At 54.0% G+C, this 13966-nt stretch overlaps 1 protein-coding gene across 3 annotated transcripts in view; it reads right to left on the reverse strand.

Moving 5' to 3' along the window:
* Nucleotides 1–13966, reverse strand: part of LOC140419823 (protein NDRG2-like) — a 270374-nt gene that overhangs the window by 109409 nt on the left and 146999 nt on the right. For all 3 annotated transcript variants that reach the window (XM_072503848.1, XM_072503846.1, XM_072503847.1), the window contains one exon: nt 8656–8748. In XM_072503848.1, the coding sequence (XP_072359949.1) occupies nt 8656–8727 (72 nt within the window). In that variant the 5' untranslated portion in view covers nt 8728–8748. The remainder of the gene's footprint in view (nt 1–8655; nt 8749–13966) is intronic.

Genomic DNA, 13966 nt, shown 5'->3' on the forward strand with positions numbered 1-13966 from the left:
GATTAGTTTGGATTGATACAGGGCTATGGAGGAGAAAGTGAGGCAGTGGGATATAGTTTGGGATTGATACAGGGCTATGGGGAGAGAGTGGGCAGTGGGATTAGGTTTGGGATTGATACAGGGCTATGGGGTAGAGAGTGGGGCAGTGGGATTAGTTTGGGATTGATACAGGGCTATGGGGAGAAAGTGGGGCAGTGGGATTAGTTTGGGATTGATACAGGGCTATGGGGAGAGAGTGGGGCCAGTGGATTAGTTTGGGATTGATACAGGGCTATGGGGAGAGAGTGGGGCAGTGGGATTAGTTTGGGATTGATACAGGGCTATGGGGAGAAAGTGGGGCAGTGGGATTAGTTTGGGATTGATACAGGGCTATGGGGAGAAAGTGGGGCAGTGGGATTAGTTTGGGTTGATACAGGGCTAGGGGGGGGGAGTGGGGCAATGGGATTAGTTGGGATTGATACAGGGCTATGGGGGGGGGAGTGGGGGCAATGGGATTAGTTTGAGATTGATACAGGGCTATGGGGAGAGAGTGGGGCAGTGGGATTAGTTTGGATTGATACAGGACTATGGGGAGAAAGTGGGGCAGTGGGATTAGTTTGGGATTGATACAGGGCTATGGGGAGAGAGTGGGGACAGTGGGATTAGTTTGGATTGATACAGGGCTATGGGGAGAGAGAGTAGGGCAGTGGGATTAGTTTGGGATTGATACAGGACTATGGGGAGAAAGTGGGGCAGTGGGATTAGTTTGGGATTGATACAGGGCTATGGGGAGAGAGTGGGGCAGTGCGATTAGTTTGGGGATTGATACAGGGCTATGGGGAGAGAGAGTAGGGCAGTGGGATTAGTTTGGGATTGATACAGGGCTATGGGGGGGGAGTGGGGCAATGGGATTAGTTTGAAATTGATACAGGGCTATGGGGAGAGAGTGGGGCAGTGGGATTAGTTTGGGATTTATACAAGGCTATGGGGAGAAAGTTGGGGCAGTGGGATTAGTTTGGGATTGATACAAGGCTATGGCGGGGGGGGAGTGGGGCAGTGGGATAGTTTGGGATTGATACAGGGCTATGGTGAGAAAGTGGAGCAGTGGGATTAGTTTGGGATTGATACAGGGCTATGGGGAGAGTGGGGCAGTGGGATTAGTTTGGGAATGATTCAGGGCTATGGGGAGAGAGTGGGGCAGTGGGATTGATACAGGGCTATGGGGAGAGAGTGGGGCAGTGGGATTAGTTTGGGATTGATACAGGGCTATGGGGGGGGAGTGGGGCAATGGGATTAGTTAGAGTTTGATACAGGGCTATGGGCAGAGAGTGGGGCAGTGGGATTAGTTTGGATTGATACAGGGCTATGGGGAGAAAGTGGGGCAGTGGGATTAGTTTGGGATTGATACAGGGCTATGGGAGAGAGTGGGGCAGTGGGATTAGTTTGTGATTGATACAGGGCTATGGGGAGAGAGCGGGGCAGTGGGATTAGTTTGGGATTGATACAGGGCTATGGGGGGGAGAGTGGGGCAGTGGGATTAGTTTGTGATTGATACAGGGGCTATGGGGAGAGAGCGGGGCAGTGGGATTAGTTTGGGATTGATACAGGGCTATGGGGAGAGTTAGTGAGTGTGAGTGACAATGATTGGGCGAGTGAGAGATGGGGGTGAGTGAGAGTGATTGAGAGTGAAACAGTGATGGAGAATATGAATGAGTGAGAGTGATTGAGAATGAGTGAATGTTGGATGGTTGATGGCCATGCTATATTGTCCCCTAGTATCCAGGATGTGCAGGTTAGGTTAGGGGGTTACGGAGATAGGCCTTGACTGGGTGTTCTTTCGGAGGGTCGGCAGAGAGTCGATGGGCCAACTGGCCTCCTTCTGCACTGTCGGTATTCTATGACCTTCAAAGGGTAAGCGGGAGTGAGAGAGAAATTTTGAATGGATGAGTGAGACTGAATATGGGTGAGTGTGTGTGAGTGAGTGAGTGTGAGGATGAGTGAGGGTGAGTGAGATTGTGAATGAGTGAGAGTGAGTGTGAGCGAGAGTAAGAGTGAGTGAGTGACTGATAGTATGTGAGTGTAGGTGAGTGTGAGTAAGAGCGAGAGTGTGAGTGTATGGGGGGCGATTCTCCAAAATGGAGCCCAAGTGTTTGCGCCAAATTTCGACGGCGCGGACCGGGCCCGGGTACGACCGATTCTGTCCCGTCCCCCCCCCGGGCCGGAGAACCGGCGGCCCCCCCGATTCCAGCGGCCGGCGCCACGCCAAACGCGCCGGCGCAAATGCCGCCGGTTCTCCGCACCTCGGAGAATCGCCCCCGGTGTGTGAGCGAGTGAGTGAGTTAGAGTGTGAGTGAGAGTGTGAATGAGTGAGAGCGAGCGATTGTGAGTGATAATGAGCGAGTGCGTGAGTGTGTATGTGAGTGATAATTGTGAGTGAATGAGTGCGGATGAGAGTGAGTGAGTGTGAGTGAGCGAAAGTGTGAGCTGGATGGATTGGAGTTGTTTATTGTCACGTGTCCCGAGGTACAGTGAAAAGTACTTTTCTTCGTACAGTCCAGACAGGCCGTTGCATGAGAGGAAAAAAAACATCGGACATGAAAAAAAATAAGACTGCGTGAGTGTGAGTGTGAGTGTGTGAGTGAGTGAGTGGTGGAAGTAAGTGTGAGTGAGTGAAAATGTGTGGGAGTAAGTGTGTGTGACTGATTAAGTGTGAGTAAGTGAAAGTGAGTGTGACTAAGTGTGTGAGTAAGTGTAAGTGAAAATTGAGCTCCTTCACCGGGGGGGGGGCCTCCGATGGGGTCTGGCCCGCGTTCGGGACCCACCAATCAGCGGGCCGACCTCTCCCCCCCCCCCCCCCCCCCCCCCCCCCCACCCCCGCCCCCGGGGCCTACTTTCCTGCTCGGCCGACCCCTGAAACACCGACGCCATGTTGACTCTGGGCCGGCGCGCGTAAGAAGTCCCCCGTGCATGCGTGGATTGGCGCGGCGCCACGTAAGGAGGCTGGAGCGGCACGAACACCTGGGCTCCATGTTGGAGGATCGCTCCCCCAGCGTCCGCAGTGGAGGTTAGATGTAGGGTGCTAGCGGAAGGTGAGGTCTGTGAGCGAGTGAGGGAGGCCATTCGGGGGCACACCAACAGCAACGACACGGGAGAGACCGTGGCAGGGGTGGTTTGGGAAGCATTGAAGACGGTTATCAGAGGGGAATTTATCTCGATTCGGACCCACAGACAGAAGATTGAACGGTCGGAGTTGGACAGGCTGGTCGGTGAAATCACAGGTGGACAGGAGACATACGGAGTCTCCGGATGAGGAGCTCCTGAAGGAGCGTCAGAGACTCCAAATGGAATTTGGGCTCCTGTCCACAGGTAAGGCAGAGGGGCAGCCGAGGAGGGTGAAAGGGGCAATATACGAATATGGGGAGAAAGCTGGTAGGATGTTCGCACATCAGCTGAGGAAACAGGAGGCGGCGAGAGAAATTAGGAAAGTAAAGGACATGAGGGGAAAGTAGTGACGGACCCGGGGGCGATAAATGATATGTTTCGCAAATTCTATAGTCGACTCTATAAATCGGAACCCCCAGCCGGGGAGGAGGGTATGAAGCGATTTTTTTGGGGGGGTTAGAGTTCCGAAGGTAGATGAGGAGCTGGTGGAAGGCCTGGGGGCCAATTGGGGAGGTGATAGACAGGTTGGGGGTGATACAATCGGGTAAGGCCCCGGGACCGGATGGATTCCCAGTGGAATTTTATAAAAAGTTTTCTGGGATACTGGGGCCGTTCCTGGTTAAGGCCTTTAATGAATCTAAGGAGCTGGGAGTGCTCCCTCCAATGTTATCACAGGCATCGATCTCTCTCATCTTGAAACAGGACAAGGACCCAGAGAGCTGTGGATTGTACAGGCCGATCTCCCTTTTGAACGTAGACGTTAAATTGCTGGCAAAGATCTTGGCCACACGTATAGAGGACTGTGTCCCGGAGGTAATCGGGGAGGACCAGACGGGATTTGTAAAGGGCAGGCACCTGGGGCGAAATTCTCCGTAATCGGCGCGACGTCCGCCGACCGGCGCCAAGAACGGCGCAAATCAGTCCGGCATCACGCCGCCCCAAAGGTGCGGAATCCTCCGCATCTTGAGCGGCCGAGCTCTAACCTTGAGGGGCTAGGCCCGCGCCGGACTGATTTCTGCCCCGCCGGCTGGCGGGAAAGGCCTTTGGTGCCCCGCCAGCTGGCGCGGAAATGACATTGCCGGGCGGCGCATGCGCGGGAGCGTCAGCGGCCGCTCGCGCCATCCCCACGCATGCGCAGTGGAGGGGGTCTCTTCCGCCTCCGCCATGGTGGAGACCGTGGCGAATGGCGGAAGGAAAAGAGTGCCCCCACGGCACAGGCCCGCCCGCAGATCGGTGGGCCCCAATCGCGGGCCAGGCCACCATGGGGGCACCCCCCGGGGCCAGATCGCCCGGCGTCCCCCCCCCAGGACACCGGAGCCCGCACGCGCCGCCTTGTCCCGCCGGTAAGAGAGGTGGTTTCATCCACGCCGGCGGGACAGGCATTCCAGCAGCGGGACTTCGGCCCATCCCGGCCAGAGAATCGCCGGGGGGGACCCGCCAACCGGCGCAGCGCGATTCCCGCCCCCGCCGAATATCCGGTGCCGGAGAATTAGGCAACCGGCGGGGGCGGGATTCACGCCAGCCCCCGGCGATTCTCCGACCCGGCGGGGGGTCGGGGAATCCCGCCCCTGATGTCCAACATTAGACGGCTTCTGAATGTTATAATGATGCCAGCGCAGGGGCGTGAGGTTGAGGTGGTAGTAGCTATGGATGTAGAAAAGGCCTTTGACTGGGTGGAGTGGAAGTACCTATGGGATATTCTTGGCAGGTTTGGGTTCGGGCAGAGATTTGTGGATTGGGTCCAGTTGCTATACCAGACTCCAGTGGCAAATGTAGGAACCAACCGGGTCCAGTCAGAATATTTTAGTCTCTGTAGGGGGACAAGACAAGGGTGCCTGCTCTCCCCACTATTGTTTGCCCTGGTCATAGAGCCCTTGGCAATGGCCCTTAGGTCATCAAATGTCTGGCGGGGGATAGTGAGCACAGGGTCTTGCTCTACGTGGACAATTTACTGCTTTATATCACAGACCCGTTGGGGGGGATGGCTGGAATCATGGAGACGCTGGAAGAATTTGGGCAGTTCCCAGGCTACAAGTTAAATATGGGAAAGAGCGAGGTGTTTGCGATTCAGGCACGGGGGCAGGAAAGGAGACTGAGGGAGTTACCTTTTGAAAATGAAATGAAATGAAATGGCTTATTGTCACAAGTAGGCTTCAAATGAAGTTACTGTGAAAAGCCCCTAGTCGCCACATTCCGGCGCCTGTTCGGGGAGGCTGGTACGGGAATTGAACCGTGCTGCTGGCCTGCCTTGGTCTGCTTTAAAAGCCAGCTCTTTAGCCCTGTGCTAAACCAGCCCCTTTAAAGTGGTGGGGAGGAGCTTCAGGTATCTGGGGATTCAGGTGGCTCAGGATTGGGGACAGCTCCACAAGATAAATTTGGGCAAAGCAGTCGATCAGATGAAAAGGGATTTCCGCAGGTGGGACATGTTCCCGCTGACACTGGCGGGGAGGGTGCAGATGGTGAAGGTGTCTGTCCTCCGAGGCTGCTGTTTTTTGTTCAATGTCTCCTGATTTTTGTCCCGAAGGCCTTTTTTTAGGAAAATGAATGCGGCGATCTCGGGTTTTGTGTGGGCTGGTAAAACCCCGAGGGTGAAGAAGGCACTCCTGGAACGGGGCCGCCGGGAGGGGGGCTTGGCCCTCCCGAGCTTCATCAATTATTACTGGGCGGCCAACATTTCGATGGTCAGGAAGTGGGTAGTGGGGGAGGGGTCGGTTTGGGAGCGAGTAGAGGCGGTATCTTGTAAGGGTATGAGTTTGGAGGCTTTATTGACGGCGCCCCTGCCGTTCTCGCCGGCTCGGTACTCCACAAGCCCTGTGGTGGTGGCAGCCCTGAGGGTGTGGGGGCAATGGAGGCGGCACATGAGACTGGAGGGGGCGTCGGTGTGGTCACCGATCTGTGACAATCACCGTTTTGTTCCGGGGGGGGGGCTGGATGGGGGCTTTAGGAGGTGGCAGCGGGCAGGGATTGAGAGGTTTGGGGGTCTCTTCATTGACGAGGGTTTCCCGAGCCTGGAGGAGCTGGAGGAGGAGTTGGAGTTGCCGGGTGGGAATGGGTTTCGGTACCTGCAGGTACGGGATTTTGTCCGGAGGCAGGTTCCAAGCTTCCCTCTCCTCCCTCTAAGGGGACTACAGGACAAGGTGTTGGGGAGGGGAGGGGAGGGTCTCGGAGATATACACGGGCTGGAGTGGGAAGGGGTCCCAATCGGGGAGGTGACAAGGAAGTGGGAGGAAGAGTTGGGAAGGGAGCTGGAAGTCGACTCTGGGAGAAGGCCCTGAGGAGAGTCAATTCACCCTCGTCGTGGGCCAGGCTCAGCCTGATCCAGTTCAAGGTGGTTCATGGGGCTCCTATGACTCTGGCCCGGATGAGGAGGTTTTTTCTTCTCCTCCCTGGTGGCCCGGAGACGGATTTTGCTGGGATGGAGGGACTCGGAGCCTCCAAAGTCAGGGGTGTGGGTCAGCGACAGGGCCGGGTTTCTCAGGCTGGAGAAGATTAAGTTCGTCTTGAGAGGATCAATTCAGGAGCTCGGCCGGAGGTAGCAGCCGTTCATCGACTTCTTCAAGGAAAATTGACCGTCAGCAGCCAGGAGGGGGAGGGGAGGAAAATGGGAGGCATGGCAGCAGAAGACAAGGACAGGGAACTTAGTATAGGGGTAATTAGGAAACACGGGGGGGGGGGGGGATATGTTATTTTACTGTTGTTGCGTGTGTCGGCCCGCGCGGTTGATTAAGAAATGTTAAAGTGTGAAGATTACAAATCCTTGAATAAAATATTTTCTAAAAAAAGAAGTGAGTGAAAATGAGTGGAAGTGGGCGGGATTCTCCGACCCCCCCCCCCCCGCCTGGTCGGAGAATCGCCGGGCGGGGGGGCGGCGTGAATCTCGCCCCAGCCGGCGAATTCTCCGGCGCCTGGGATTTGGCGGAGGCGGGAATCGCGCCGGGCCGGTCGGCGGCTGCTGGCAGTGCGCCCCCCACCCCCCCGGCGATTCTTCCAGCCCCCGCGATGGGCCGAGTGGCCGCATGTTTTCAGCCGGTCGCGCCGGCATAAATTAGAGTAGGTACTCACCGGCGGGACCTGGCTGCGCGGGCGCCCTCCGGGGGGGGGGATCTGGCCCCCGGGAGGTGCCCCCACCGATCCGCCATCGGGCCTGTGCCGTGGGGGCACTCTATTCTTCCGCGTCGGCCGCTGTGGTCCTCCGCCATGGCCGACGCGGGGATGAGCCCCCCCCACTGCGCATGTGCGGGGATGACGCCAGCACACGCTGGCGCTCCCGCGCATGCACCAACTCGCGCCGGCCGGCGCCAAGCCCCTCCCCCGCCGGCCGGCGCGGCGCAAACCACCCCGGGGCCGGCCTAGCCCCTGGAGGTGCGGAGGATTCGGCACCTTCGGGGCGTCCCGACGACGGAGTGGTTCACGCCACTCCTTCCCGCCGGAGCTGCCCACCCCGCCGGTTCCGGCAGAATCCCGCCCAGTGTCCGTGACTGTGTAAGTGTGAATAAGTGAAAGTGAGTGTGAGTAAGTGTGTGAGCAAGCGTGAGTGAAAATGAGTGGGAGTAAATGTGTGTGGTTGAGTCAGTGTGAGTAAGAGTGAGAGAATGTGTGTGAATGAGTGAAAATGTGAGTGGGTGTGAGTGAGAATGTGTGAATGAGAGAGATTGTGTGTAAATGGTCCTGACACGAGTACGAGTGTCAGTGGGAGTGTGCAATTCTGAGTGAGTGAAAGTGAGAGTGAGAGAGTAAGTGTGTGAGAGTAAGATTGTGTCAATGGGTGAGTGAGCGTGCAATTGTGAGTGAGAGAGTAAGTGTGAGTGAGTGTAAGAGTGAGTGAGTGAGGGCAAGTGTCTGTTGATGGGTGAGTGAGTGGGAGTGGGAGTGAGTGAGAGTAAGTGTGAGTAACAGTGAGTGAGACTGAATGAGATTTATATTGGACTGTGGCGTGTTCAAGCCAGCAACTCACGACCAGAATCTTGAGGGGCAATTAGGGACAGACAGAAAATGTTGGCATGGCCAGCGACGCCCGAAATCCCGTTAAACATTGAACAATAACTCAGCACATTGAATGGTGGAATGAACGCGATGGGCCGAATGGTCATCTCCTGCTCCCGTTCCTTGTTTTCCTATCTTCTGACTGGTCCTTGGCCGCAGAGAGCGCAGTGAGTACCGGGGTACCGGATGTTGGCTTCACTTGGAGCCTATCCCCATCCGGTGATGGGAGATTGGGGGGGGGGGGGAAGGAACAGATGCCGCCATTAGCCTCAGACACCGCACATCTTTGGGTGTGGAGAGAGAAATGTCCACCAAGGTACCAGCTCCTGACTGAGGATCCGATGCGGTACGGTGAAACGCCGAGGGCCGGATTGGCGTGCTCTACGATGCCCCACATGGTCAAACAGCCACAACATGTGCACGGCCGAGGTTGCGGACAAGGGTGGACAGATTAAAGAGGTGACAAGGGACGAACGAGCTGAGGGAGGCCACGGACCTGTACCTTGGTCAGTCACTGGGACGCTTTCTCACCTTCGCCGGATCCTGTCCCGGTAGCAGGGGTTTGGCCTCGGTGATCTGGATCTCCTGGAGTTCAGTTGCCATGGTAGCTCAGGCTGCTGCAGTCTGCACACAAGCACAAAGAAAGAAAATCATTCCTTCAGGAGAGCAGAAGGACTGAGGCCAAGATGCAATAACGACGAGAGGACAGGGTTAAATAGGGGGCTCTTACCAAAGGCCAGTGCAAACTCAAAGGGCCGAATGGTCTCCTTCTGCACTGTATGGATTCCATGATCCTATGCTTTAGGTCCACTGAGATTGTGTACAATGGGAGTGAATGGAACAGGTTTGGGTTCATTGGGATTGTGTACAGTGGGAGTGAATGGGAAGGGGTTTGGCTCCATTGGGATTGTGTACAATGGGAGTGAATCGGAAGGGATTAGGGTCCATTGGGATTGTGTAAAGTGGGAGTGAATGGGAAGGAGTTTGGCTCCATTGCGATTGTGTATAATGGGAGTGAATAGGATGGGGTTTGGGTCCATTGGGATTGTGTACAATGGGAGTAAATAGGAAGAGGTTTGGATCCATTGGGATTGTGTACAGTGGTAGTGAATGGGACGTGGGTTGGGTCCATTTGGATTGTGTACAATGGGAGTGAATAGGAAGGGATTTGGGTCCATTGGGATTGTGGACAGTGGGAGTGAATGGGAAGGGGTTTGGGTCCATTGGGATTGTGTAAAGTGGGAGTCAATGGGAAGGGGTTTGGGTCGATTTGGATTGTGTACAGTAGAAGTGATTGGGAAGGGGTTTAGGTCCAATGGGATTGTGTACAGTGGGAGTGAGTGCGAAGGGGTTTCGGTCCATTGGGATTGTGTACCATGGGAGTGAATGGCAAGGGGGTTGAGTCCATTGGGATTGTATATAATGGGAGTGATTGGGAAGGGGGTTGGGTGCATTGGGATTGTGTACAGTGGGAGTGAATGGGAAGGGGTTGGGTCCATTGGGATTAACGTACATTGGGAGGCAATGGGAAGGGGTTTGGGTCCATTGGGATTGTGTACAGTGGGAGTGAATGGGAAGGGGTTTGCGTCCATTTGGATTGTTCACAATGGGAGTGAATGGGAAGGGGTTTGGGACCATTGGGATTGTGTACAAGGGGAGTGAATGGGAAGGGGTTGGGGTCCATTGGGATTGTGTACAGTGGGAGTGAATGGGAAGGGGTTTGCGTCCATTTGGATTGTTCACAATGGGAGTGAATGGGAAGGGGTTTGGGACCATTGGGATTGTGTACAAGGGGAGTGAATGGGAAGGGGTTGGGGTCCATTGGGATTGTGCACAATGGGAGTGAATGGGATGGGGTTTGGGTCCATTGGGATTGTGTACAGTGGGAGTGAATGGGAAGGGGTTTGGCTCCATTGGGATTGTGTACAATGGGAGTGAATGGAAAGGGGTTTGGGTCCATTGGGATTGTGTACAGTGGGAGTGAATGGGAAGGGGTTGGGTCCATTGGGATTAATGTACAGTGGGAGTCAATAGGAAGGGGTTTGGGTCCATTTGGATTGTGTACAATGGGAGTCAATGGGAAGGGGTTTGAATCCATTAGGATTGTGTACAGTAGAAGTGATTGGGAAGGGATTTAGGTCCATTGGGATTGTGTACAGTGGGAGTGAATGGGAAGGGGTTTGGGTCCATTGGGATTGTGTACAGTGGGAGTGAATGGGAAGGGGTTTGGGTCCATTGGGATTGTGTACAGTGGGAGTGAGTGGGAAGGGGTTTCGGTCCATTGGGACTGTGTACCATGGGAGGGAATGGGAAGGGGGTTGGGTCCATTGGGATTTTATATAATGGGAGTGATTGGGAAGGGAGTTGGGTGCATTGCGATTGTGTACAGTGGGAGTGAATGGGAAGGGGTTTGGGACCATTGGTATTTTTTACAATGGGAGTGAATGGGAAGGGGTTTGGGACCATTGGGATTGTGTACAATGGCAGTGAATGGGAAGGGGTTTGGGTCCATTGGGATTGTGTACCATGGGAGGGAATGGGAAGGGGGTTGGGTCCATTGGGATTGTATATAATGGGAGTGATTGGGAAGGCGGTTGGGTGCATTGGGATTGTGTACAGTGGGAGTAAATGAGAAGGGGTTTGGGTCCATTGGGATTGTAAACAATGGCAGTGAATGGGAAGGGGTTTGGGTCCATTGGGATTGTGTGCAGTGGGAGTCAATGGGAAGGGGTTTCGGTCCATTGGGATTGTGTACAATGGGAAGGAATGGGAAGGGGGTTGGGTCCATTGGGATTGTATACAATGGGAGTGAATGGGAAGGAGTTTGGATCCTTTGAGATTGTGTACAATGGGAGTGAATGTACAGGGGTTTAGGTCCATTGGGACTGTATACAGTGGGAGTGAATGGGAAGGGGTTTGGGTCCATTTTGATTGTGTACAATGGGAGTGAATGGGAAGGGGTTGTGGTCCATTGCGATTGTGCACAATGGGAGTGAATGGGAAGGGGGTTGAGTCAATTGGGATTGTGTACTGTGGGAGTGAATGGGAAGGGGGTTGAGTCCATTGGGATTGTGTACAGCGGGAGTTAATGGGAAGGGGCTGGGTCCATTGGGATTGTGTACAGTGGGAGTGAATGGGAAGGGGATTGAGTCCATTGGGATTGTGTACAATGGGAGTGAATGGGAAGGGGTTTGGTTCCATTGGGATTGTGTACAGTGGGAGTGAATGGGAAGGGGATTGAGTCCATTGGGATTGTGTACAATGGGAGCAAATGGGAAGGGGTTTGGGTCCATTGGGAATGTGTACCATGGGAGTGAATGGGAAGGGGTTTGGGTCCATTGGTATTGTATGAAGTGGTGGTGAATGGGAAGGGGTTTGGGTCTATTGGGATTGTGTACAATGGGAGTGAATGGGAAGGGGTTTGGGTCCATTGGGATTGTGTATAATGGGAGTGAATGGAAAGCGATTGGGGTCCATTGGGATTGTGTACAATGGGAGTAAATGGGAAAGTGTATGGGTCCATTGGGAATGTGTACCATGGGAGTGAATGGGAAGGGGTTTGGGTCCATTTGGGTTGTGTACAGTGGGAGTCAATGGGAAGGGGTTTGGGTCCATTGCAATTGTGTAGAATGGGAGTGAATGGGAAGGGGTTTGGGTCCATTGGGATTGTGTACAATGGGAGTGAATGGGAAGGGGTTTGGGTCCATTGGGATTGTGTACAGTGGGAGGGAATGGGAAGGGGTTTGGGTTCATTGGGACTGTGTACAATGGGAGTGAATGGGAAGGGGTTTGGGTTCATTGGGATTGTGTACAGTGGGAGTGAATGGGAAGGGGTTTGGGTCTATTGGAATGTGTACAGTGGGGGTGAATGGGAAGGGGTTTGGGTCCATTGGGATTGTGTACAGTGGGAGTGAATGGGAAGGGGTTTGGGTCCATTGGGATTGTGTGCAATGGGAGTGAATGGGAAGGGGTTTGGGTCCATTGGGATTGTGTACAGTGGGAGTGAATGGGAAGGGGTTTGGGTCCATTGGGATTGTGTACAGTGGGGGTGAATGGGAAGGGGTTTGGGTCCATTGGGACTGTGTACAGTGGGAGTGAATGGGAAGGGGTTTGGGTCCATTGGGATTGTGCACAATGGGTGTGAATGGGAAGGGGTTTGGGTCCATTGGGATTGTGTACAGTGGGAGTGAATGGGAAGGGGTTTGGGTCCATTGGGACTGTGTACAGTGGGAGTGAAAGGGAAGGGGTTTGGATCCATTAGGATTGTGTACAGTGGGAGAAATGGGAAGGGCAGGATTTGCCTCATGATGCTGTGATGTGAACCTGCTGCGAATGGTTCCTTGACCTCCCCGTTTGGGAACTTTAATAATTCAGACAAAAGTTGATGATGCTTCTGTGGATACTGGGTAACGCCAACAGGGTCAAGGTGGCACGTTCAAACGTCAGTTCTTGACATTCAGTCCGAATGACTTGTGACTCTGCTTTTAATACATGCTTCTTAATACATAGAACATAGAACAATACAGCGCAGTACAGGCCCTTCGGCACACGATGTTGCACCAAAACAAAAGCCATCTAACCTACACTATGCCATTATCATCCATATGTTTATCCAATAAACTTTTAAATGCCCTCAATGTTGGCGAGTTCACTACTGTAGCAGGTAGGGCATTCCACGGCCTCACTACTCTTTGCGTAAAGAACCTACCCCTGACCTCTGTCCTATATCTATTACCCCTCAGTTTAAGGCTATGTCCCCTCGTGCTAGCCATTTCCATCCGCGGGAGAAGGCTCTCACTGTCCACCCTATCTAACCCTCTAATCATTTTGTATGCCTCACTCAGTCTGTAATAGTTCTCAAACACGGATCAAACTGGGTGCTGAAGTACTTCCTATCATTGCTTTGTCTCTCAGATTTATCAGGGAGATATCTGTACACTGACTGGTGTCTCTCAGTCCCCTCTCTCTCAGGGAGATGTCTGTGCACTGACTGGTGTCTCTCAGTCCCCTCTCTCTCAGGGAGATGTCTGTACACTGACTGGTGTCTCTCAGTCCCCTCTCTCTCAGATAGATATCTGTACATTGACTGGTGTCTCTCAGTCCCCTCTCTCTCAGGGAGATATCTGTACAGACTTGTGTCTCTCAGTCCCCTCTCTCTCAGGGAGATATCTGTACACTGACTGGTGTCTCTCAGTCCCCTCCCTCTCAGGGAGATATCTGTACACTGACTGGTGTCTCTCAGTCCCCTTTCTCAGGGAGATATCTGTACACTGACTGGTGTCTCTCAGTCCTCTCTCTCTCAGGGAGATATCTGTACACTGACTGGTGTCTCTCAGTCCCCTCCCTCTCAGGGAGATATCTGTACACTGACTGGTGTCTCTCAGTCCCCTCTCTCTCTCTCAGGGAGATATCTGCACACTGACTGGTGTCTCCTCAGTCCCCTCTCTCTCAGGGAGATATCTATACACTGACTGGTGTCTCTCAGTCCCATCTCTCTCAGGGAGAGATATCTGTACACTGACTGGTGTCTCTCAGTCCCCTCTCTCTCAGGGAGATGTCTGTACACTGACTGGTGTCTCTCAGTCCCCTCTCTCTCAGGGAGATATCTGTACATTGACTGGTGTCTCTCAGTCCCCTCTCTCTCAGGGAGATATCTGTACAGACTTGTGTCTCTCAGTCCCCTCTCTCTCAGGGAGATATCTGTACACTGACTGGTGTCTCTCAGTCCCCTCCCTCTCAGGGAGATATCTGTACACTGACTGGTGTCTCTCAGTCCCCTCTCTCTCAGGGAGATATCTGTACACTGACTGGTGTCTCTCAGTCCCCTCCCTCTCAGGGAGAT

This window comes from Scyliorhinus torazame, chromosome 5, assembly GCF_047496885.1.
Source record: "Scyliorhinus torazame isolate Kashiwa2021f chromosome 5, sScyTor2.1, whole genome shotgun sequence".
Lineage (NCBI taxonomy): Eukaryota > Metazoa > Chordata > Chondrichthyes > Carcharhiniformes > Scyliorhinidae > Scyliorhinus > Scyliorhinus torazame.